At 42.0% G+C, this 22,998-nt stretch overlaps 1 protein-coding gene across 5 annotated transcripts in view; it reads left to right on the forward strand.

The window, feature by feature from the left end:
* LOC109996842 (hyccin 2) overlaps positions 1 to 21,734 on the forward strand; it is a 42,979-nt gene extending 21,245 nt beyond the window's left edge. For 3 of the 5 annotated variants that reach the window (XM_020651156.3, XM_065961967.1, XM_065961968.1), the window contains 9 exons: positions 1,172 to 1,351; positions 3,792 to 3,872; positions 5,760 to 5,875; positions 8,294 to 8,389; positions 9,072 to 9,188; positions 12,282 to 12,369; positions 12,586 to 12,742; positions 14,691 to 14,888; positions 17,263 to 21,734. In XM_020651156.3, the coding sequence (XP_020506812.1) occupies positions 1,172 to 1,351; positions 3,792 to 3,872; positions 5,760 to 5,875; positions 8,294 to 8,389; positions 9,072 to 9,188; positions 12,282 to 12,369; positions 12,586 to 12,742; positions 14,691 to 14,888; positions 17,263 to 17,969 (1,740 nt within the window). In that variant the 3' untranslated portion in view covers positions 17,970 to 21,734. The remainder of the gene's footprint in view (positions 1 to 1,171; positions 1,352 to 3,791; positions 3,873 to 5,759; positions 5,876 to 8,293; positions 8,390 to 9,071; positions 9,189 to 12,281; positions 12,370 to 12,585; positions 12,743 to 14,690; positions 14,889 to 17,262) is intronic. The other 2 variants (XM_065961969.1, XM_020651158.3) reach the window with 2 other exon arrangements.
* Positions 21,735 to 22,998: the final 1,264 nt, after the last annotated feature.

The raw sequence follows: 22,998 nt of genomic DNA on the forward strand, positions 1-22,998 counted from the left end.
TCTTCACCTGTGAGATGACTCATATTGTGTTGTTCCTCGCATGTACACACAGCCACTTCACATAAGCTGCACACACTGGAATAGCTGCATGCAACTTCAAATATGCAAACACACATAATAAATTAAAACAGTTTGTTACAAACCCAGTTTATTATGAGTTTTGATACAACACACATGCACCGTTTTAAAGTGTTACTTGTACTAGCGAAATTATAATAGTATTTTCTGTCCTTACCTAATGGCACAATTTGAGGACTTGGACTTTCTCCAGGCTTTGATGAACAACTTTGGGTGTCAAGCAACCAAGCATCTAAATTTGATTAGTGATGTCAATCAGGTTACGCAATCGCATTAATGATCAGACAAGTGTTCCAGCGTGTGCGTGTGCTTGCGTGCGTGCGTGCGTGCGTGTGTGTGTGTGAAAATATTGTGTGTTTCTTGTTGACAACATGGAGGGCTAAATGCCTTGCCAAGTTCATTAATGAGTTAGCTGCTTATTTCAGGGTCAGCCATAGTGCAACACCCAAAAACAGACACACACATAAACAGAAGTGCTGTGTTGGCACTCACTTCACTGACCCCTGGACAGTATAAACACATTGGCTCAGCTGGCTCCCCTGAGACTACATCTGACCAGACTTCCATTGTAGTGATTTATCCCCTCTGCTCCTGCTCGCCTCCCACAATTGACCGACTGCACAGCTTTCCCTCCATCTATCCCCTCCACCATGTTGTAGTAAGGACCACATTCATTCATGCCTTGAAAGAAGAGCTGTGAAGGAGTGATACTGTCTCACATGAGGGGGAAAGGTCATCTGAAGCGTTATCATATCTCTTCCTCCCTGTTCATTTGCTAATTTATTTTTATGATATTGTGTCTTGTCATACATGAATACATGTTGATTTAATGAATCAGGTCAACTAAGATGATCCCTAAAAAAACATTAAATCTAGGAGACACTGCTTGAAAATTAAAAAAAAAAAAAAACAAGACAATCCTGCAGACTATGTTGACCTTTTGTCAGTTAAGTATTTGCTAAACTGAAAGTTTCCCCAGTCCAGTTTTCATCATAAAATACGACTCACCCGCCTTGTTTTTAAAGATGGGTCTCAGACTTTCACTATTTGCACCACCCTTTGTCTCTCTCCCCCCCTTCCCATTCTAATCCAGCTCCTGGAGCCTGTGTGCCACCAGCTGTTTGAGCTGTACAGGAGCTCCGAAGACCGCCTTCGCCGCTTCACCCTGCAGTTCCTTCCTGAGTTGGTGTGGGTTTATCTGCGAGTCACAGCCAGCAGGGATCGGCAGAGTAACGGGTGCATTGAAGCACTCCTACTGGGCATCTATAACCTGGTAAGTGTCAGCCCTATGGGGCACACAGTAGTCCAGCGTTTAAATCAGACAAACGAGACCTTTTGCACATAATGTATTGAGGCCAATGAATTCAAACCAGGCTAGTGACTTGAGATGTACTTTTGTGTGACGTTTAGCTTCCACAGTTTTAAAGTCTGTGGTGACCAATATAGGTGCAAAATAGCCCCAGGGTAACTGCAGAAATGGAGCTCTGATAAAAAAGCAGCATTTTTTTACCCCTTCCTTTTTCCTTCTGATATAAACACTGTACCACTGTATCCCATCACATACTGTACATATATCTCCTCACTTTTCCCTGCTTACCTAGTACCTATTAAAAGATCATTATTATGACAGCTGATATATTATCATTAGTCATTATTTTGTTGTTGTTGTTATAATGATTACATAATAGTTCATGCATTAGCATTAGCTGCTGGTCAAAAACATTTTTCAATGGAATATATTTATGAAAGGATGGCTGTTCTGATGATGTTTGCGACCTTGTTTGTATATCTTAAATAAGCCTTTAGACCTAATATAGTTGGAACATAAGAGAGGTTGTAAGTCTGTTGACTTTAAAGACGATCCACAGGGGGAAGCCTGGGTAATGGATAGACCCAGGATAGATTGCATCACCAGGAAACACCCTTGGGGAAATGGGCTAAGAGCTGGGGATATCAATAGAAACGAGTTCCATGTCAGCCACTATGGCTCAGGGTATATCCATGCATAATTTATTTCTCTGTCTATACCACTAACACACACTTACACACACATACTACATGCTCATAGTCCTTTCTCGCCTATGGTCATCGACAGATAAGCTCTGATAAACTGCTTTGCCTTCAGCAGCCCCATCAGATATTCAGAGATATACCTCCAGTCAGTGAAGGACAGGACAAGGCCTGGACCATCAGTCCTCTCTCAGACAATGGGAGATAAACGGGATGAAGCCTTTTTCTGTACCTTATTACAAAACCTAGATTATAGCGGCCTGAATGTGCGGCTGGATAAACTGGTGTTTGTTGTTTACATTATTTCACAAACAAAACTTCACACAGACAGAAAATAGAAACCTTAACCATCAAAAGAAAAAGTACAGTTATCCTTTTTCATGATGACGTATAGACTCACCCACCTCCTTAGTCTAGCACAAACTGTACAGATAATATTTATAAATGTACACTAAACCTGATCATTTCTGCCATTAGATAACTATGTCAGCTGTTATCACACGAGGTACAATAACATCTTTGATAACTCGTCCACACCACTTGAATCCCCTTTGGCAGCACACAATTGGTTAAGAGAACAAATTGCTTTCTGCCCGATGAAAAATTTTCATCTTCATAAGAGTTTTTGGACGGCAGGATCTTTTCATAGTTCTAGAAATTGTTGGAACGCTCCCCCTTTTTTATTGATTCCACACCACAGGAACTATAAACTACTTTAGTTCCTAGAACCTCGTTTACAGGAACCTTTTTAGTTCCTGCTTTAGATTAAGAAGGAACTCTCCCAAAGTCCCAAGAGAACTTTGAGTGACGTAAGTGCACAGTGATTGGTCCATACATCAGTGTTTGAACACAGGAGCCAATCAAGTACCACCAACTGCCATTATTAAATCCCACTGTAAACATTTACAAATAACTTTAAATAATAGTTTGTAAAAGCTCTGAAATTCTAAAAAAAAATGTGGAGAAAGAAGACTAAGAACAAATCGGAATATGATAAATCTTTCAGAGTATGTCAGCTTGCTACACTGGGCATCCATCACACAGCGAAGCAAAGCTGTGAGAAGATAAAGAAACTGAAACTATAAAAAAATAAATCACTACAAAAAAATCTAAATCACTGTCTGCCATGCTTATATCACATTAAGGTTCATATCAGACATCACCATAGCGGTTCAAATGCAGACAAAAGAATTCTGATGGTCTGTAGTTCTCAATGAACTCCTTAGTGGATAGTCCCTCTTCAGAAAGTCCCCAGAACTGTTTGGTCCGTAAACACCTTATGTCTCTGTGAATGAGTTTTGTTCTCATTTTGACTGTGACCGTGACTGTAGATTAATCGTGCAATGACACCATTTACAGGGATGAATTTCTCTTTGTGTTATGTTTCACAGTGTGAAATTGGAATTGAGTAGTGAGGGTGATGTCAGTGGCATTGGATCTGTCAGAGTCAATAACATGTACCAGCAGATTGGTTTTTACTTTAGCACAACAATGTGAAGGACAGTGATTGTACAGACGCTTTAAAACCTCTGCTGCTAAATGCTTTCCCGGCTCCACAAAGTCAGGCTAAACTGTGTTGATTTTATACATGGAGATAAGTCAGTCTTCCATTAACTTTAAATGAAAATGAGAATCAAATCACCAAACCGTTCAATGACACAGCTTTTTTTACTGTCTCTGCCTCCCTCTGTTTGTTTTTGCAGGAGATCGTGGACAAAGACGGCAACAGCAAGCTCCTCTCCTTCACAATCCCATCTCTGTCCAAACCATCGATATACCACGAGGTGGGGCTCCAGTCTGACCTTTCAATGAAACCTTTCTCATCTGTACCCCGACCCCTCCCCTTATTGAGCCTCTTCCCCTCTGTTCAGACTTTGGCTTCCTCACACTGACCCCTGAAACATTACAGAGACTAACCTAAGTGGCTATTTGGAAGACGAGACCTTCTCAGTGTCCATTTTAATTATCCTCAGCCTCTGGACTTATCCCTCCCTATATGCTATCACTTTTTATGCGGCCAACCTAAATCTTTTTACTATGAATGTCTTTGAAGAAAGTTGGTCCGGTCTATGACATCCAGATTTTATCTTTTAGAACAGACAGACACAAGATGTTAGGTTTGGTGTTAGCCAAGTTGCTGCTATTAGCTAAGCTTGTGTGCTCAGTTTGTTTTTATTTGGATTATTTCGGTGTACTGGGTCACACAATAGAGCAATGATAGTTCCCTCTTTAAAACCCTCTTTAAAACACACAAGTCTAAATATCAGAATCGACATAGGCAAAGAAAATTGATAATTCTACACATTTTTTTTTTTTTTTTTTTTCAAATAAGTAGAATCTTAACTTTTCTTTTCATCCCTGTCAGATTCTATTTTAGTCATTCTGTCATGGTGGGTTTGTGCCACCCCCTCAACATCTGACCTGACTTAAACAGGGGGATACTATTGAACACTGTGTTGAGCTGGGATTCATTAGCAAGGTGTTTATAAGGAAACACTGATCTGAGGACAGAAATAAGCAGCGTCTTATTTGTCAGACTTGTCAGACATTTGTGGGGTTTTTTTCTAATCCAAGCAAACGGTATATTTTCATACAGTATGTCAGCTCCTCAGCGGGTGCTAGAGTGAGAGTGCTACTGAGTTGATGAGACCACAGTTTGTGGCGTGTGCTAAGGGCGAGTTATCTCTGTAATTACAAGCTTGAGAGGCTCTTCTCCGTGCTGAGAGAATGATGAGAGCATGGAGGCGGGTTGGGGGGTGCGGGGATCATGTGCGTGCGTGCGTGCATGAATCACAACAAGCTTGCTATGCTGTAGTAAGGCGCTGCGCATCACGTGGCTGTATCCTTAGGCCTGCAGCATTAGCATACACTCTCTCTCCTCTGAATCAATCCATCCTCCCCGCCTTCTCTGCTTGCACATTACCCATGACGTAATATCATTTCAATTTAATTAAGGGGTGACTTTAGTTCCTCACAATGACATTGTCTCATATATATGTGTTGATGAAAGCTGCAGATAGGCATTATAGATTAAACTGTGCTGAGATTGTTCTTAATCAGTCCTATGATTTCTGGATTGAGCTGAATTGACTTTTCCATGATCTGAGTGACCCAAAGAGGACATAAGAGTAAATAACTACAGAAAAATGATGCAGAAATGAAATAAATTGGTGCATAAGAATGAACTTAAATGCAGGAATAAAGTTTATATCATTTCCTGCAGAGGACCCCCACCCCCACTTATGTTCACTGCCATTACAAGCAGGTGTTGTAAAAGTGACTGTTAAATAAGTGTGCAGTAAAAATTTGACATGTACTGCACATTCCTCTGCACTCTATCTTTTGCCGACCACATGCCTGATTTCCACTTTGAAGTCAACCCGTAAACCTAATTGTAAAGTCGAAAGAAGATTTGATTAGCTGCTCATTGCCATCTCAACAAACAAAATGTGAATACTATTTACAGCAAACCTGAGCACAGCAAAGACCCCGGTGTGTCACCTTGCAGTGCACAGCAATCTGTTTTTACCTGCCACATTATTGCTGCCAATTCACTGGCGTCCTGTAAAGCCAACGCAGTGGGCAAGTATTTAATTAACTGTGTTTATCGTGTGTGTGTGTGTGTGTGTGTGTGTGTGTGTGTGTGTGTGTGTGTGTGTGTGTGTGTGTAGCCTTCGAGTCTGGGATCTATGGCGTTGACGGAGGGAGCTCTCTGTCAACATGACCTGATCAGAGTGGTGTACAGCGGCCTCCACCCTCAGAGGGAGACCTTCACAGCTCAGAACAGGTGACACTCTGAATCCACCAGCTGTTCACAAAGAGGGACTCGTCCGAGACGCAGCACACATATCATAAAAGAGATTAAATTGTAGCAGTAAGAGATAATGGTGAATGGATCACTAAAGTTATACCTTTGTTGCTTTTTAGATACAGAGAAAGGGCAGCACTAGCGTCACAAGACCAGACGTCATCACTCCTTCTTTTTTTCATATTCTTTTTATCCTTAACAACAAAATGGTTTCTTTTACCTCTCATTCTTTCCCACAAGATGAAAAAGACCTCTTAAGATGATCAGAGCATAACCCTCGACTCTTCAGGCCGGACTCAGCAGGCCTGAAAGCTTTTTTGGCTCTCGCATTTGCTCTGCCGCTCTGTATGAATGATTATCTTAGCATAGTAATGAAGCATGCTGAAATCCTGCCAGAAAAATTGCCTCCCACCGCCGCACCAAAAACTGGCAGTGTTGAACTTTGCACATGTGTTTTGTTTACAGTGACGCATGCACAGAGACAGACACACATGAGGACTGTCACAGCTGATCATTTAAGGGCAGCACTGTAAGCCCGATCATCCTGTGTGGCCATCCAGCTCGGCTGTGATGAACACAGAGCGTCGTAAATACACTCGATGGATTTGAGAAGGCCCTGGTCTCAGAGCTTATCTGGAAATCCGTTTGTGTGGCTCTGCCTGAGAAAGTGTTTTTGAGAAGACAGCCTGCAGCCCCTGAGAGGTGCTGGTTCACTCTGGCTGTTGATATAAAGCCAGACCATTTACCTCCCCCTGCTCAAGGAGTCAATTATGGTCCTTTTACACTCCATCTCCTCCTCCTGGTTGTCCTTCATAAAGACACACACACCCAAAACACACATGCACCACTATTGAGCTGAAAACTGTTACCTTTTTTCCTTTTTTCTTTTTTGCTTGTTCAAATAGCAACATGTGTCTTTGAGGCATTTAAGGAAACTCCAGACTGAATTGCTGTTGTGGAAATTGAAACAATAGAGATTATAGGTGATAATTGATTTTGAACAAAGCACACTTTTCTCAAGAATCTGACAAAGCGATGAACACAAAACTCTTTTTACAAAGATTTGATGTTTAAGGTTTTAGATTTTTTTTTCCACTCACACTTTTTCTACACCAGTGAGATTTATGAAAGCTTCATCCACTGTGATGATTTACACACTATTTAAGAAGCCCCCCCCCCCATGCATCACCACCTTATCATGGTGGAGGGGTTTGGGTGTACCTCGAAGCTTGAAGCGAGTTTCTGGTGGCCGGGTTCTCCTCCATCAGGGTCCCGGCCAGGTTCAACCTGAAGGAACAACTTCGACGTCACCCTATGGGACGACCACCTGGAGGGGATGGGCATGGGGGTCGAGTACATTATTATAGTAGTAGTAGTAGCATAGTATTAAGAGAGGGTTGCCTCTCTGTGACTGCAAGTGGCAGGGAGTAAGAAAGTAGCTTGGGAACATTTCAGGATCCCTCAGGAGGAGCTTGCAAAGGTTGCTGGGAAGAGGTCTGGGTCAACATGCTTAGACTGCTGCAAAACTCGACCTGGCCACGGATTAGCCAAAGAAAATGAGTGAGGGACTTTGTAAAAGAGACATGAGCTAATAAATCACATGACATTTAAACAGTTACTCATAAAAAAACAAACCTTTTATACAGATGAGATATCTCGGACATCATTCTGTCAATTATGAGTCCATTTCAGTGTATCTTCAAAGATAAACCTGGTTCGTAGTTAGCCCGCAGGATGTAGAGGAGCCCACACTTACCTCTTTTTGTTCTCACAACAAAGAGATGGGCAGACCTGCACATCAAGCAAGTTGTAGTTCCCTTGACTCCTGTTATAAGTAAGGTCCAAAATGGAAACAAAAAATAATGTCAGGGTACTAAATACAAGTATCCATACATAGCCATGACTCATTTAAATACACCTTGGAGAATTTAAAGCAAAGAAATTAGAGACAACTAATGTACCAATAAAGGATCTATAGTTCAGGTTCTACACTACAGCTGCTCACATTCTGCATTTGTCCAGACTCAACACCACTAATGATATGTGTGTTTTAGAGCTGAAGAGTGATTACTGCAGCATATTAAGCATCTGCATACAATAAGGTAGCTCTCAGTGAACAAAACTGCTTAGGTCAGCAGTTTCCTCAGAAGACACTTTTACAGTTCAGATGGAGTTAATGAATTGCTTGAGAAACTACTAATTGTTTCCTTTTTCAGTGCTTCAGAAAACTTTTGTCGAAAAACGTTTTCCATAAAAGGACAAATTAGGGTTTAGCCCACATCTTATAAAATCTTACATTTACTTTGAAGAGTCTTAATGATTTAATCTTGGTGTTTTTACTTTAATCAAGTGAATTAGAGCTTGAGATAACAGATTCATACTGTTTCTTGTTTGCAGGTTCGAGGTGCTGTGTTTCCTCATGCTCTGTTACAACTCGGCCGTGGTCTACATGCCCCTCTCCTCCTACCAGTCCGTCTGCAGAATGAGCTCACGGTGAGAAAAAAACCAGAGTAAATCATATAAAGCATGTCAGCCCCTGTAGCTGGTGTATTTGATAAGTATGATTTCATTAGGACTCAGTTGTGTGAGATTGGCCAAAAAGAGAGCATGAACACAGAGCGTTATAAATGTACTCAAAGGTTGAACGCTGCTGGGTAACCTGTCGGATTCTGTCCGTCTTAAAAACACTGAGAAGCTGGAGAGTTAAGAGAAAAAGATCAATGTGGGATTTACAATATGAGGCTCTGCAGCGGAGCCGACAGCCTGTGATTGTTCCACCACAGCTTGGAGAGGAGTCAGGATGTGAAGACTTTCCCTGCTGTGAGCAAGCAGACAGCGACGCCTGAAGCAAGCGCCAGTCCAGACAGACGGCACGCTGTGGCAGTGAAGAATTCAGAGCACGAGAACAAAACCTAATCTTTGAGTTTAGACCCAGAATACCCCATCATCTTAACATTAAACAATAGAAATATTCACTTTGCTAATTTTTTAAAATTCTTCTACCTTTGTGTGTAGTTAATTGAGGAAGGCAACTGATGCTTAGTTGTCCTGTCATCCTCACTCATCTGATTTGGGCTTTTGTTTAGACTTCCCTCCTGAACCTTCTCCCTTTGTGTTGTTTAATTCTCTATTATTTCACCCACTTTAATTATTTAACTTTTTTTTCTCTCTTCAGGTTGTGTGTATGTGGATTCCCCAGGCAGCAGCAGAAGCTTTGGAGGGAACCGTGCAACCGGGTGCTGCTGGACCCTGAGTTCATGGTGCAGATGCTGAGTGCAGTTTATCACGCCATGTAAGTGTCTTTGAAGTTGCACTAACTTATTTCTTTTGTTCACAAAACAGGAAGCAAACAGTTGCTTATTCACTTATCTACCTGGTACTTACAGTAACACTGACAAGTTTGTTTTTGGCAACCTGGTAAAAAAGAAGTGGAATATTTCTTCTCTGTCAGCTGTTTTTCTTTATGAACTCCGGAGGATAATATCTGACTCTTTAAGTCACAAAATGCTACAATATCTTCACAAGCTAGTTGCTAACTGTGTCTGTCAGCTGTTAAGGGCTGCGCAGGGTGTTTAAGTTGATCTTTTTATATTTGTTAACTAGTGATGGAGATTAAATGGTTTATTTGTTTATTTTATTTGTAAAGGGACCATGTTCAATATTATAAATGCATGTTGCAATTGGATTATTTATGTTCATTTATAGGGCTTTGCCACTTGCAGAAAACTCCTAAAAACAAAGCAAACAGCCAAATTTTTCACTCTGAGTTTCTCCTGCCACACCCCTAGTATTTTTTCCGCAGCAAGTCCGAGTGGGCTTATGTGAGAACGCAGCAGGGTATTCTCTGGTGAATTCACCTCGAGTCAATGGGTGGGTGTGTGACGTTTATATCCTGTGACTTGAATCAGTGCATTGACGGTCAGCCAACGACCGCTACGATCTCTGTGCACATAATTAAACGGCTGTATTATGTTTTCTGTTCACCAGTATGTTGCTCTCTGCTCTTTTGTTGATATTGTGATTCCACCAAACTACACCTAGCATTGATATTAAGGCAAATATTCTATTCTATCTTTTCTAAACTAATGTCCTAACTGCGAGGGTGACACTGGGAATCATCAGGCTTTCCCAATCTTTGTCAATCAAAATTAAATGAATACAAATGAATTGACTTAATAGTGATCACAATCTGCCCCACATTCTGCGTCCCACTTGCAAAAAGCATCGCTCACCCTCTGCTGTCACAGTTTGAACCCTTTGAGCTGCTTTGTACGTTCAAGCAGCCGAAGCTGTGCACTCCCTGGTTGTCCATGGCTTTTCCATTTTGCTAGTATTTTTCTTTCAAAGTGTCATTAATGTTGAGTAAACTGATGAAGCATTTCCTGGATGGCAGGTGAAATCGTGTTGCTGTGTCGGTGATCCGTGGGAGTTCTTAAGCCTATTGTAGCAAAACATTTAAATTATGAGATGGTTGGCTAAACGATGAGCTGGCAATGACTATTAAGCTCTGATAACCGTGTGGAGCAGCTGTTTGTATAAATGGTTGCTCATAGTGATGGACACTGTCATTTGCTGCTCTGCTATAAAAAAAAAAAAAGCTTATGTCTATGCCATTATATTTCCTCTCCATATAGAAGACTAGACATTGAGCTATAGACACGGGGCTATAGGGAGGAAGAGAATCTTATGTTTGTATTTTCACTGAAATGGATATGATAATGTTCAGAGTTTTGAGCTACATTAACACCATGTTGCTCATTTTTGTTATTATGCCTCTGTGGGACAACACTAATGAGGCGAGTCTCTCTGCTAGTTTTCTGTGATGTACGGCACAATATCTGCTTTAGAGAATATACCAGGGACAGACGTTCCCCACTGTACAGACTGATTATATGGGCAGTGCATTGTGGGAGAAGGTGATTTCATCCCCTGTGATGACAGTCGTTGCAAAGCTGATTACGTCTTCTCGATGATAGCTCGTTCTCAGAGATGGATCCCCTGATGCGCCGGTGGCTGGAGTCACTGCTGTTAAGGAGAAGCGGGGAGAATGAGCATGCATTCTGCCTCATGGCCCCCATGAGGAAACGCAGCATCAATCAGGAGATTGGAGAAGTCAGAGTGAAAATCCAGACTGTGCAAGTGTGTGTAGGTCTGCAAGAATAACAGCCTTTTTAGTAATCCTCACCATCCTGAGCTCTCACGTTCACCCTTGGCCCAAGCAGGCGCACGCGAGCCGCAGATAAACATGAATCCACACATGCAGATGGACCTTGGCACTCATCGAGGACACTCTGGGATTTAGGTTAATATGTCCGCTAATGCTAAAAGGCTGTAATACCACATGAAGAGACATGAAGGGATATCACAACTAATAGAGACCCCTAATTTTTTTTAAATGTATTCTACACCAATATTCCAGCCATCACTACATCACAGAGGCTTTTATACTCGCCCATTTACTCCATCTCTTTTATCTTGAGTCTAAAGGGAACCCCACACAATTTAACCCCTGGCTGTCTGTTTCATGTCCAGAATAAGATCAAAGACAGTTCAGTTGTGCCCTTCTTCTTTTTCTGATATCTGACGTTTTCATTTATTGTAGGTTCTCCTTTAATCCCATGTCGTTTCAGAAACACTTTCTTTAAAGCTTTAGCAAAGAGCTGAGTGACCATCCCCAAATCTAACCCTCTTAAATTAACCCCTTCATCCCTTCTGATGGTGTGTTTATTGTTCATCTTCTACAGATGCTGTTGGAAATGAATCCCCGAATTATCTGTTATTAATTCTGAGATCATTTCCTGTGATTGTAATGTTTGTTGTTACATCACCTTTGCGTTTAGACGTTTGATTTGTCCACAGTTTTTTATTTTTTTTCAGCTCTGATATTTAGGTTCACCTGCTGGTACGTTTATAAATGTGCTGGTTAAGCTCAATAATTATCAGCCTTCATTTAGTGATGACTCATCTCATGTTCATTTGCATATCATTTAAACACACTGTTTTTACTTATTTGAGTAATCTAGAGGACAGTTTATCCTTGAAAAATAAATACATTCTGATGAGTTTTGAAACTAACATTTCTTTCACTTCACCATAAATGTATGTGTTGACTTTCAAAAGGTTGTTTAGTAGTTTTAAAAGAAAAAGTCTGGCACAGCTCAAACAGAGGTATAATTACTGTGACTGAATATTTCCCTTACCTCTACTTCCCTTTGTCACTGTAGCTGAAGGCATGACTGAATAACTAATAATAGTTCAGGAGGATGTGACTCTGACGTCAAGGCATCTATGCAGACACTCCTTTACCCAAATAAGCTCACGTCATGGTGTATTTAATGACAGTGTTCTTGCATTTGTTGTTTTGTTTTGTTTTGTTTGTATGTAGATACAATGGAGAGTGGGCGATGGGACAGGAAGCTCTAGAGGACATTTTGTACAGAGCCCAGCTGGAGCTTTACTCCCAGCCTCTGCTGGTAAGACAGCCATAGTATTTTGTGTATGAACCTGTCTGTGGAGCCTGCATGAATAGATAAATACTGCCTGTTTATTCATCTTCCATTAATCAGCACAGGCTCTCCTCTATCTTTAAAAAACAGCTATGACAACAAGTCTTCAAATCTTTAATAAAAACTTCTTAGTTTTATCATTGAGCTGCTTTTAATCCAAATCTGTGGATTTGTGATCTGCAGCTAGCGAACGCCATGAAGAACTCGCTGCCAGAGAACGCACCTGATGAGCCGAGGGGGCGTAAGGTGCTTCAGGTGGAGGTGACACCCACCATCAGCCGCATCTCGATCTCAGCCATCACCACGGCCTCCATACGACGCCATCGCTGGAAGAGAGAGGGTAAGGCTGAAGCAGCTGAGGAAACAGAAAATCCTGCCGTCATGTCTTCAGCTCAGAGTAAAGTGAACCGGCCTCAGTGCAGGACAGATCTCAGTAGATGTGATAGCAGCTCAGATTTCATTACACTACTTTTTCCCCCCCTCCGCTTTCTTTACTTTTTTTTTAACAAACTTAGCACGCGAGGGACAATAAAGTTATGCAGAAAAAAATATCATTGTTCAGTGATGATTCAAACTCTAAACTTACAAGCTGTTCCTTTCTTTCAATCAGTGAAAATCCACAAGAAGGAACTCTTAGGTGAGAGAATGACTTCTCTGGTGTTTGTCCTTAGCAGTGAGAGGAGGATCTGGCCCTGTTTACACCTGGTTTTAACATCCGTCTAGGGTGGTCCGATCACAAGTGGACAACACTAAGTGGAGTTTTGAATTTTTCAAGACACATTGAGGATGTAAGGAGATCCGGTCAGTAGGGCCACAGTTGGCAGCAGATGTCATATGTGTCCCATATCAACTTTGTCAACAATAGTGGAGACTAAGCCTTTTCACAAAATACATCTCGTGCACACTTATTTTTTTGAGGTAAGATTTCCAGGTCTATAGCTGCTGCTAATGCAAAGACATGATTCCTTTCAATTTTAACGTTTATTTGTTCAATTTCCTCGGAAAATAAGTGAATCTAAGCATGCAACGCAGACTACTCCGTCACTACCAAAGAGCTGCATGACAACTTTCAGAACTGAAAATCAGGTTCTGGGCACTGCCAGTGCATTATTGGACACAGGCCCTTATGCCCCGTTATATTTCAGTAAGGGAAAGTGCACGTTATTTCACATTGCATGACTTAAGATTTTTGTAAGTTGCCAGTCATGTGATAATAGTCGCTGATAAAAGTTATTAATAAAACCACAGGAGAAGGTAATGCTTTGCAACCAGCTAAAATGTTAAACTTAATGCATATGCTGCTGAAAGCAGACAGTTAACATTTAAAGAAACAGCAGGATGCAACAGCTGCAAGTATGCAACAATAACACGTGGGCTACAACTCCCATTTCAGTGAATGCAACGAAAAAAAGAAAAACACTCAGTGAGTAGGCAAAGGAGCCATGTTTACCTGTCATAGTCCTGCACAGTCACACTTTTAGATTTTCTATCCTGAAAAGCGATCAGTCGACATCAGGCGTAAAGCGTCATCACACAGCTGTATAAGCGACTAGTTGACAAGTCTGTGTAACCCCCTACTGCCTTATAGTCCTGCTCAGGGATAAAGGATGAGGGTTTTATGACGCCTGGATACAGGACATGATTCGATCCCCTCCATAATTGTTCATTGTGTGTGAATCCACATGATTCCCAATATGCTGAATTACAGAGGAGAAAAAAGGGATTAAATCACAGATCCATCCATCTGTTTGTCATTGTAAACAAAGTCTCCTATCCTCCGTGTAGTTCATACACATTACTGATGAACACTTGTAATAGGAGCAAACACGATGCATTTTAATACCAGGTGTAAACAGGTTCTGGGTTTCTGTGTAAACCAGTCACACCATAAGCGTCAACCGAATGGTGTTTCCTGTCAGATATTGTATGTAACTATGATCATACAGTCTCTGTGTTACAGTGCTTGTGCCACTCACTGCTCCTTATTGCTCTTATTTTGCTCGTCTTGTCTATTCAATGTGTGATGTGCTTTGTATCACCAGTTAAGTTAAAGGGTTGTGTTGTAATAGAAACTCATGACAAAATGGTGCCTGTAGATTCTACTGACTCCATTTTACCCAGTAGATGGGCGATAAGTGGGACAGCTCATGTTTCTATATTTTACTCTACAACTGAATTTTCAGACAGCTGTTAGACCTGCTGTGCCCACGATGAGGCCCGAGAATCACTTGGGGCTTGCTGCCACTAAAAAAAAAACACGTTTCCCCGTCTGTGTTGTTGACTCCCAGATTGTTTTGACTACTCAACCGCTGCAGAGTTGAGCATCATCGTCAATCCTCCTAGCCTCGCCCAGCACCTCCACAACAGCAACCACACTCCCTGGGACCCTGCAGCCAAAGAGGAGCGAGGAGGTCAGCCTCCCAGCCACCACCACCACCACAGCAGCAGCAGCAGCAGCAGCAACATTCCCCCCATCATATTCGAGGGTAGGGGACAGGGGCGGAGCAGAGAGGGTCTCGGGAGGAGGTGCCCTTTCGATCTGTATCATCCCCACCCACCACCTCCTCCTACTACTACTCCTCCTCCTACCCCTCCTCAGCTTCAGAGGGTTGACTGCCGTTCCCATTTTGGCTGCCTCTTTACTTCCCCAGAGTATACTAACTCATCCAGTCTCTAAGACCCTCTGCCAACATCTCCTCTACTACCAGACTATTTTTTTGAGCTCGTCCAAGAGCGGAAGAGTCGCCTATTCTGGGTTTGAAGGAAGTGTGGCTAGCGGCCATGTTGCATGGGCCATCTCATCATATCCTCTCTTTCTCCCCATCATGCCTCCAAAGTCTGCTGCCCTTGTCACTCACTGAGCATGTCTTGTTCCCCACCTGCATCTTGGGCTTTCAAAACTATTCTAGGGTTTTGATTTTTGCAGTTTAAAGAAGAAAAAAAAAATCATCAGCTTTCCATAACTGGCACAGAGTCTGGACATCTTGTCTTCTGTACTGCCAGCTCCACAAGTTAAAGGCCACTCAGGCCAGTAGAACCCATCTGCTGCCGCCACTCTGCAGGAAGAGGCCGTCCATTTTGTTTTTTTAGTCAATGTGTATGTTAATGTTTTGTTCCGCCATGTTACTTTTTTTTTTTTTTTTCTCTCAGCTCAGTGAGTGAGAACGAGCCCTACATCATGCATGCGCACGCTACAGCAAGCTTCAAAAATATTCCGCTAAAACATGGAAACCCAGAACGCTAACACGTCAAAGGACAGGTTGCCATGTCAGAAGACATCAACAAATTAAAAAAATATATATATCGTATAATCAGAACAGCTAAGGCTTTATCACAGTGGGGACCAATCACGCGGCCCATTTTGTCTTGTCTAATGTGTGTTTCTCTGTGTGGTACCTACATGTTTTTGACTGAAGATCAGCTCATCCCCCTGGCTCTGTGGTCAGTGTTTGTCTGAGTGCCATCGCGTCTTCTTCATGTGATAAATTGATAAACTCTGAAGTTTGATCAATCTGGTTCTAGGTCAACTTAGTGACTATTCTGCGGTAGAAAGAAATACCCTTTATATGTCTCCTTTTAGTTTGGGGCTGAATTATAGGCATATTGGAAATTACCATGTGAAAAGTTTCTAAAAAAAGAAAGCAAAGACATGTTTCTATAGGGGATTATCTCTCAAGCAGGTTTCAGCTTGAAGCCAAATTGGAGTCAAAAGGTTAAAACTAGCGAAAGCACTTCTACCATCCTTAAATTGCCTCCATGTTTGCAAAGCTTTGGAGATATTTCCGCTCTTCGTTTGGGATCAGTATGCCCAGAGAGGTCTGGCACATTTAGCCATGTGGGCTGTCAGCTCCAACAGGAGCTCCATTGATCTGATGAGGTGTACGGACGGACTCGCCTCAGCGCTCTCCACAGATTGGTCAGGCTCGTCTCGGCCTGCCAACCACGCGACCCGCTGGGTCAGCGCTGCAGGAGGAGAGAGGAGGGATGAGGCAGGAGAGCATGCGTCTTCTCCTCATGTTATGTGCATGTCAGTCGAGACCTTGTTCTTCTCGGTTTCTCTGTTTCTTTTCCTGGTAGTGCCTGCGGTTCCCTGTTGTCCAATATTGCTTGTACTGTACCAATGATGCATGACGGAGACGGACAGCTGATCCTCTGCCTCTCTCTCTTTAATCAGGCTTTACCCTGAGCACTGAATGTTGATTAAAAATGCTTTTCTTTCCTAACTGAATTTATCATCTTTTCCCTTTCAGCTTTCAAACATTTATGGATATCATGTTGTTTTGAATTCTTAAGGCAAAGTTGTGCATGTGACACTTCAAAGACATTAACTAAAGATATCAATTCTATGAGTATGATATTATTTCTTTTTTTAAGATAGGATCCATAATCAGGCAGGTTTATGAGCGTGTACTTTCTCTGTACTGTAGCTAGTCAGATTAGGTCGATCTGGATTACACAGGATGATCAAAGCTGAAGGTCATTGTTTATTGAATTGTACCACGGGTGCATAATGATGGCGCTAATGAAGCTGCATGGTCTGATGAGTGCAGGTTTAAGTACTGACCTGTTTGAAATCTGCTCTCTTTGTAGCCTCCAAACATGTTAAATCTCAGATGAATTTGAGTTTGTTGCATTAATAAGAATCAGCAGATTATGGTCTTTTGTCTTTATGCTAAATTCTGATAATTTCCCATGAGTTACATTTTTGTTTTAAGATTTTTTACAGCTGCTTAACTGCTCCATAGGATATGTTGATTTGTGTTTAGTTGTTTTACTCAGAATCAGAACATATATCAACATTTTTCCTTCTCTAATCTTTGTCCTTCATGCTTTGTCTCCGTGTATGTGGCCGGTGATCAGATGCTGATGGTATGAGCGGAGGGGAAGATTCCTTCAACATTAACGACCCAGATGAAGGTTTTTCCTCTGGGGCATCTAACAGCAGCCAGCCCAGTGGCACCAAGCAGGGCAGCGGCGTGGGCCCGAGGGGCGGCAGCCTGAACAGCAGCGGCAGCAGCAGCATCAAGAAAGCCATCACCGCCCGGCTGTCCCGCGACAAAGAGAGAGAGCGGGAGAAGGAACGAGAGCGGGAGAAGGAACGGGAGCGAGAGAAGGAACGGGAGCGAGAGAGGGACAGGGAGGCAGAGAAACAAGCAGATTTGTCCTCGGATCTCCAGGCCGTCGTGAGAAGGCACCACCAGAGGAAGCAGTCGCCTCCGGCCAGCATCATGCTGGACGCCATTCAACTGAGCCCCATCAAGAAGCACCTGAGTTTCCCCGTTGGGCCCATGCTGGTGCGGACTGGCAGCACCTCCTCCAGCAAGTCCTTTGACTGCATGAATTTCAACCTGAACGGAGGCGGCGAGGAACGTGAGGAGGCGGTGGGGGGCTCCGACAAGGAGGAAAGGCGTCCAATGGTTGGCTCCCACCGCCACTCCACCATCAGCCTGAAGGAAGAGCACCTCGTCAGGCCCGAGGAGGCCCAGGAGCTCCTCTCTCCTGGAGCCCCTCTCACCAAGCAGTCCCGCTCCCCCAGCTTCAACATGCAGATCATATCACAGGTCTAATGTGCATTGCAGGGCATGCTACACACACACACACACACACACACACACACACACACACACACACACACACACACACACACACAAACCTGTTAACACACGTCCTACTGCAGCTTTTCTCTGCAACTCTTAACAGCCCCAGTATGCCACATTCTGTCTACTTAACTGTTGTAATGTGTGTGTGTGTGTGTGTGTGTGTGTGTCTAGGAACACATCTTCAGACCTCCTAAGTTGTGTCTCCACCCTTTTAACATCCATTAAACTTACAATCATGACCTGCAGTCGTTGCTGGTGGGTTAAGCATGACTGAAAATGCAACAAGAGTAAAGTAGTGAATGAGGAACTGCTGTAACTACAAACTAGTGTGAAGGAGTGCAGTGTGTCTCTGCATCCTCCCGATTCCACCCAGAACCTCTCCTCACAAAGAGGAATCCATGAGAGGATCCCCGTACGGATGCCACGCTAGCTGTAGGAGATGTATGACATTTCACTTTTCGTTCCTTTTTTTTTCCTCCTGTTGAGTTCTTGACTGAATCAGTCAAACACGAATCAGCAATAACACTTACCGTCGCTCATGTGGAGGAGAGCAGGACTTCTTGCTCCTTCTCTTCATTCCTTCCCCCTTTCTTTTCCGGGCTCACGTGCAATCGTTCTTGCTGATTATCTATGCTGAGGCACAACTAGTTTTATGAATGCCATTTCTTTAAATGTTTTATAATCACAATCCAAAGAAGGTAAGGTTTGCTTTAGTTTTTCTTTTTTTTTGGTTCTGTTCAGTTTTTTTCACTTGTCAAAAAATAGTTTGGCAAAATGTATTCTCAAGTTTTAACCCATGCCCATTATTTTTTAATAATGTAATAATAATCTCCTAATTTGATCTGTAGAATCAGACTGATAAGATTGTTTTAAAACCACTTGGAATGTGGTAAAGGTTTGACCTTCCCTAATTTTTTTACTCGACAAATCTGAAGAAATCCCTACTGTGCAGCTACAAGAGGAATGAATTTTAGATTGGAAGCTGAATGTTGGGGGAAAACTGGATTCAAACAATGTGGACAGTGCAGGTTTGTGTATTTTCTATTGGATTGTTATTGCGGTTCAAACCATTTAATGGGTCCTTCCATCCCTAAGCACTTGTTAGTGTGTTTGTGTGTTGATGCTGTCGATATCATTTCCTGAGCCGATGAGTTACTGCCCTCTGGAGGTTTGTACTAGTCACTGCACCCCAGCAGTCACTATGACGATGGTCTTGTGTTTTGTGCTCCGACTGGACGCTCATGAAACATTATGTTCTACCTCATTGTGTGTTCACCTGCCACTCAGACATCTGTCTCCCAATCAGATGCAGGATTTAAAGAGCCCGTTATGTTTGAAACTGAAGAACCCCGAGGTGTTTGGGGGGTTATTTCTGTGTTCATGCGAGGGAGTTGTGACTGATTATCATGTAATTTCCATTCAGTTTGATCGCCTCATTTTGATGCACAAAACAGCTGCGAAACAAGAACACGACTGTCTTCAGGTTTTTTCTGACATTTATCAACAAAACTGGGATGAACCTGATCATTTTAATTCCCCAAAAAGCCCCCCTCCCCCCGCTCCTTTTTTATGTAATGATTTCTGAAGTGCAATTGTTTTAATCCTCATGTGCATGGAGTTGAATTATCTCTGCTGTTAATTGCCTGCATCTGGGAACAGTGCTAGCTTTAGCCTTGTGTAGTGCTTCCTTGCCTAGGCTGAGTGATTTTGAACATGACGTGCTTGTTTGCATGTTATTGCCCTGCAAAGCACTGCTGTTTCAGATGTCTGAAATGCCCAGCAAGCCAACCCCCCCAAGTCCCATCCTCATCTTTGCCAGATGTGCCAAAACACATCCTCTCTTTAAGGAACTTTATTTTGCTTGGATGTCTTAAGTTAAAATGCCTTTTTTTCTGTTCATGGGTCTTAATTTGAAGGAAAGGGACGATAAAAAAGGGTTGTTTGGACATTTGGCTCTATGGTGCCCTTAGATGCAGCTTCACCTTTTTTAATTTTTTTTGCCATGACTTCTCTTTTCACTTGTCACAGATGTTTGCAACACAGTGTAGTTCCACAATCGTTTCTTAGCTTTTCACATGTAAAAGCAGTATATTCTGTGTATATGTACTGTGGATGTCAGTTGTCGTGTTGCATCTTCCATGTCTTGCTCACGTGCTTGTTTAAAACGAGTATGAATGATTAATGTATATAAAAGTCAGTTCAGTCTGCAGTGAAAATCCCACACTCATTCTCCCCACCATGCTGGACACCCTCACAACTGCTGCTCCTGGTCCCAAATGAGTCCTTGTGTGCGCTTTAGCCTTAAACATTTCAGGCCACAGAGCTTCAGTCGGCAGCTCTTTGGCCTTTTCGAGCTCATGCTCCTCCTCCTCCTCCTCCTTCTCCTGCTGGACTGGATTGAGGAGGGGGAGGACAAAAGAAGAGAGGAGTGCAGCTACAGTTCACACTTGTGTCCGGTCTGTCTGCTGTCATCCCTGTTCTGTGTGGCTCACGATGAGCGGTGTATACGTTTGCTGTAATTTGCTGTGAGCCGAGCAGCACCTTTTTGCTGTTTTACTGGTAATGTGTTCATGTCATTAATATGAGTGCCCCTTGACCAAGGTTACCAGCAGCCATGTTGGTACAGTATAGTGTAATGGATAGAAAAAATCCCCTCAGTGTATGGTGTTATTTGCATGTGGTCAGGGCAGGAAATGAACACAATGTGTGATTAATAAGCCAAACAATCCACGAGGTCCATCTCCATTCAAAAGAGGCTAAATGAGGTGGTTAAAAATGTGTACTTGGGGAGCCACTGTTGCTGATGGACAAAGATCATTTCCTGCCCCGAATGGGATAACTGTGGGCTTTGTTTTCTTACAGTATAATGCACTTTAATCCATCCACCTCTCCTCAAGATAGTTATTGAAATTATATATATATAGATGTGCAAATGTGTATACACTCAATGCAGGGTTTTAGTCTCTTTAAAGTAGTACTTCTATGTGATGTCACATTCAACACAATGCTATTTTTGTTAAAGTCTAAGGGTACAGCTATTTATTTTTTTCTTTTCAAAACCAAAAAAAGTTACATGGTGTGGAAGGGTCTCAGGAGTGTATCAAAAGCCACATTTATTTAAAAAAAGAAATTAAAAAAAAAAATGGAAGCACCAAAATTTCCGTTCTTTAAGTCAGAATTGATTCTATGCAACATTTTTTCCCCCTTTTTTTTTTTGGTTTTTGGTGTTCTGGCTTCCTTTGATTGTTGTCCGATGGGACAGGGCAGTTACATTTAAGCAGATTCCTCAACAGTGTCCCCATTCAGCAATTCTGTTTCCACACCCTTGTGGTGCTACATAACAAAGGACCTCTCTTATATAGGTGAACTACAGTAAGAGGACCACCCATTCGTCATGTGACTGCCCTCACACAGAGAAAGCCACATCCGGACTTCTGGTGCATGTTGAGCCCTTCTGTCAGTTTGCTGCTCGGTGGCTCAAAGACGTCAGTTGGTGTATGAAATCTAAACCGATTATCAACCATGAGTCAAATCAAAAACGCTTCGATTGGAAGCTGCTGGATGATGTGATCACACTGTACTATTGATGTTGTATAAATGGAGAGAAAGACTTATTTTAAATCTTGTAAATAAACTGTACAAAGGTGAAAGCAAGATAAATATAAGAAACTGTCTGAGATGTAGAGAGAAATCAATCTGTATATTGTTGAATAAATATTGTGCTGTAAAGTATGTGTGTGTTGGTCTACTTAAACTCGTCGTCATCGTAGAACTGCTCTCTAAACAAAGAAACTTACTAGACTAAGATTGATAGTTGTATTTTACTGAGTTACTTTTATTTTGGAAGAAGTCCACGGTGGAATTCTCGAGTTAGAAAGTTCAGAGAGCAGAGATATTGGTTGAAAAAAAAAAAATCAATACTGAACCGCAACCTGCACATTTCTATCAAATCAAAACCTTAGACTGTAAATATTACTGGACGAACCCTGACCCGTCTGTTACATAGGCAGAAAATGAGTTCAAGTTCGGTGTCAAATGGAAGTAGACAAGTTGAAGAATAAAAGTTGTGCTCAAATCACAGTTTCGAAATAAGACGTGGCCGTGGTGTGATGTCAAAGTTTATGTCGTTTTTGGCATCGCGCCAAAATCCTCTTGCAGCGTTTCTAAAAACCCAACAGGAAGTCCACAAGTTACAGTTGAATTTCACAATAACGGCCCAAAGTCACGATTTCAGCCTTCCTATTTGAACAAACTAGTCTGAGGGATCTCATGTGTTCAACATGAACTCAGTGTCAGCGTGTTCCAGATGAGTACAACATATCTCATTGTGCTCTGCATGTTATTTCTTCAGTGGCCGTGGCGTGTGTTTTAACTTTTTTTTGTGTTTTGGCAACTTGCCAAAAACGCAAATGCTTGTATCTCAGTTATGCAGTGTTCAATCATATTACAATTTCTCATGCAGGACCCGCCCTGAACACATTCATGTTTTAAATTTTTTTTTTGATCGCCATCAAACAGAAAGTCGTTTTTTCACAGGCTTAACATAGTCGTTCAGTCCCGAAACTTCATACATATGATCCTGGTGGTAAAGTCAAACATCTTGTACCGTTTAAGTGAGTGGGCGTGGCTTAATGGCTCAGTGGCGCCCCCTACAATATTTCAAACATTCAGCCCCCGCAGCACGTTGAACTTTATTGAGTCATACATAAACACTAATAAGTGTACAAGGTGTTTTTGCTCTATAGTAGGCTATGTAGTTTTAACAATAAAATATTTTTATATTAGGAAAAAATGAAGGACAGCTTTTGTTTTGTTTAAAAGTTGTATTCTCTAAACTCATGGATAAAATGCAAAAGCTCAAAATATTTAAACATCCACCAAGATCTAACAAGACTCAGTCCATCAGCTAATGCAGATCAAGTGTAATGTCAGATACATAAAGGGAATTATAGTTTTATTTTATTTATTGTACTGTTAAGAACCAAATTCCTTCCTA

This window comes from Labrus bergylta, chromosome 13 (genome assembly GCF_963930695.1).
Source record: "Labrus bergylta chromosome 13, fLabBer1.1, whole genome shotgun sequence".
Lineage (NCBI taxonomy): Eukaryota > Metazoa > Chordata > Actinopteri > Labriformes > Labridae > Labrus > Labrus bergylta.